This window comes from Hylaeus anthracinus, unplaced genomic scaffold (assembly GCF_026225885.1).
Source record: "Hylaeus anthracinus isolate JK02 unplaced genomic scaffold, UHH_iyHylAnth1.0_haploid 11978, whole genome shotgun sequence".
Classification (NCBI taxonomy): domain Eukaryota; kingdom Metazoa; phylum Arthropoda; class Insecta; order Hymenoptera; family Colletidae; genus Hylaeus; species Hylaeus anthracinus.
Genome location: NW_026534326.1, coordinates 3,308,265 through 3,310,766, shown reverse-complemented (window position 1 = coordinate 3,310,766; position 2,502 = coordinate 3,308,265). Strand labels below are relative to the sequence as shown.

At 43.5% G+C, this 2,502-nt stretch overlaps 1 protein-coding gene across 5 annotated transcripts in view; it reads right to left on the bottom strand.

Annotated features, from left to right (window-relative positions):
- Positions 1-2,502, bottom strand: part of LOC128896888 (TAR DNA-binding protein 43) — a 12,519-nt gene that overhangs the window by 265 nt on the left and 9,752 nt on the right. For 2 of the 5 annotated variants that reach the window (XM_054160452.1, XM_054160450.1), the window contains exon 4: positions 1-1,327. This exon is cut by the window's left edge and continues 265 nt beyond it. In XM_054160452.1, the coding sequence (XP_054016427.1) occupies positions 482-1,327 (846 nt within the window). In that variant the 3' untranslated portion in view covers positions 1-481. The other 3 variants (XM_054160451.1, XM_054160449.1, XM_054160454.1) reach the window with 2 other exon arrangements.

Here is a 2,502-nt window from a genome sequence, read left to right as displayed (position 1 = left end):
ATACTGTACGATTACTTATTATAGTGTACTAAGTATTCGTACAGGAAGCATTTATTTTAAATTGGTTGCTGTACGAATACTTCTTACGGTGACTGTATATCATCATAATTGTTCTCGTCATTCCCACACAGCAACTTTTCATCTTTAATTAATCAACCTGAAACTAGAGAATCAGAATAATATAGTTCAAAATATGTTTTTCTTTAAAGAGAATCACTGAAAACCGTTAACGTTCACCCTGGTGGTTTCTCCCAATCGAAATTGCTCGAAATCCGGCAAAAGTGAGTCAGGGTTGGTAAACACAAAGATAATACGGTACTATGGTACCGGTTTCTGTTAATTGGACATTCCCGTTTTACAGATTGTTTACATCGTACCTAGGCAGAGTCGGCTAGACCGTCGGGCAGCTGGTCAACGTGCGCCGGTGATCAAAGGAACGGAATCGCCGGTTTCCACGGTTACAGGGGCCTCCATCTCGCGTTTACTCGTACTTGAGAAAGTTGCTCGACTTCTGATCGCGTTGTCCTGGATGGTTCTGCCAAGCACCTTGGGACGCGTTCGGGTTATTCGGGCCTGGACCACCTGTTCCGGGATTGCCTGTATTACCATCACCTCCTCCTTGACTCATCCAACTGAGAAAGCCAGAATTGCCACTGTTACCGATACTATTGTTGCCAGAAGGCGGCTGTCCAGGTGGACCAGGCTGGTTCGAATAGCCCTGATCGTTTCCCTGATTCTGCAAGTTACCGATCAGGCCCCAAGATGCTTGGTTCAGGGCGGCGACCAGGGCGTGATTGACCGGCAACGCGGACAGATTGATATTCCCCATCGTCAACGGGTTGGATATGCCACCGCCGCCTCCGTTATTCTGGCCGGTGATACCCAACGCTTGGAGGTTCGGCATGTCCAGGCTGCCGCGGTTCCCCGGATTGTTCCAGCCGTTCGGGCCCATATTGCTGCCAGAATGGCTCATGTAACGGTTCCCCTGATAGTTTCCCTGAACGCTATTCTCCACCGGCCCCGGTGCGCCTCTGCGCATGTTCGAGTTCACTTGGTTATTGAAATTCTTATTGTTACCCTCGGATTTTGGGGCGGCGTTCGACACGTGTACCGAGACTCCTTTAATTATGTGATCCTCGCCGCAGAGTGACTGGGCTACCTCGGGATCTAAGAAAGTAACAAACGAAAATGCACGGAAAGGTTTTGGGATGAACACGTCCGTCACTTCGCCATATTTGGAGAAATAGTCGCGCAGATCATCGGCAGTTAGGTCTTCTGTACAGCGTCCCACGAATACCTTGCAGGGTACTTGCTGAATCATTCCCTCCTACGCACAAACGCACAATCAATCAATCATGTACAATAGATTTTCACAGGTTTGTTTTGTTTTTCTTTCATTTGTTACAGTAAAACTTGCGTCCAGCGCACATTACCGCTAATTTCCTTCAGCCGAATACATCCGTTACTATTATTACTGTAATTTACTATCTCAATCCTTTCCATTAAAAACAAAAATCTGCACTAATCCGCACTAATCTGCACCGACGTCAAGCCTTACTTTTTAGAGAATTCTTTAAATACACATGTCTACTTTATCGATCTCGGGTAAAAAAAAAAAAAGATGACGATTCAATTTACACTTTATCTCCGTACGCGCGCGCGTGTGTGTATGTGTGTACATGTGTACGTGTCTGTTGCGTGTAACACTTAAGCACTATGGCCTCTTTAAATCCATGCACAAATCTGTACAACATGTCCTTTCTTTTTATATTCGATGTAAAATCTCATGCTATATATTACATTATCTTAAACTGAATAAACACAGTGGTTGGTAAAATGTAGACAGTTATTCGAGGCTACTGCTAATATCAGACGATATATATATATATATATATATTGTTTTTTTTTTGCTTTACTATTTTGTAACAAAGATCACGAATCAAGGGGAATAACACGTTTGTCTTTCCTTTTTCTCTTTTCTTTCTTTTTTCTATGCTTGCAGCACGATTTGCAACGGCTGTGCTTCTCGGCTCGACGAGCAAAGGATCTCCAAAACGATACATCAGCTAAACTCTGCGCGAGGTCGACGATTAAAAACTAGTTTGCTCCCAGCCAGACATTTACAGGGTATCCAAATTATAATCCTCGTGTACATATCCGCAAGCATTCGTGACAGTGATCATTCTATGCTAGCTTTTCTGTAGACAGACGAAAATATCAAAGTTAATCTCCTCTCTTTCGGTGGCATCAGTAATCGTGAATGAAAAATCGTCATACATTACCGCTCTGAACTGTTTGAACCGCTTGAACTTGTAAGTATCGTTAATAGTTTTGTATTCGAGAGAGTTGTGAGGACACTTTGCTTCCACTTTGCGGAAGCTGAGGAATACAAGGAATATTTCAGAGTTCCGACTTGCTCTTCGATGGCTTTATAGTTACTGATAGCTCTGTCGAATGGAATTGGATAATGCTTCGAACAATTCTAAGTGCAAGATACTGTGA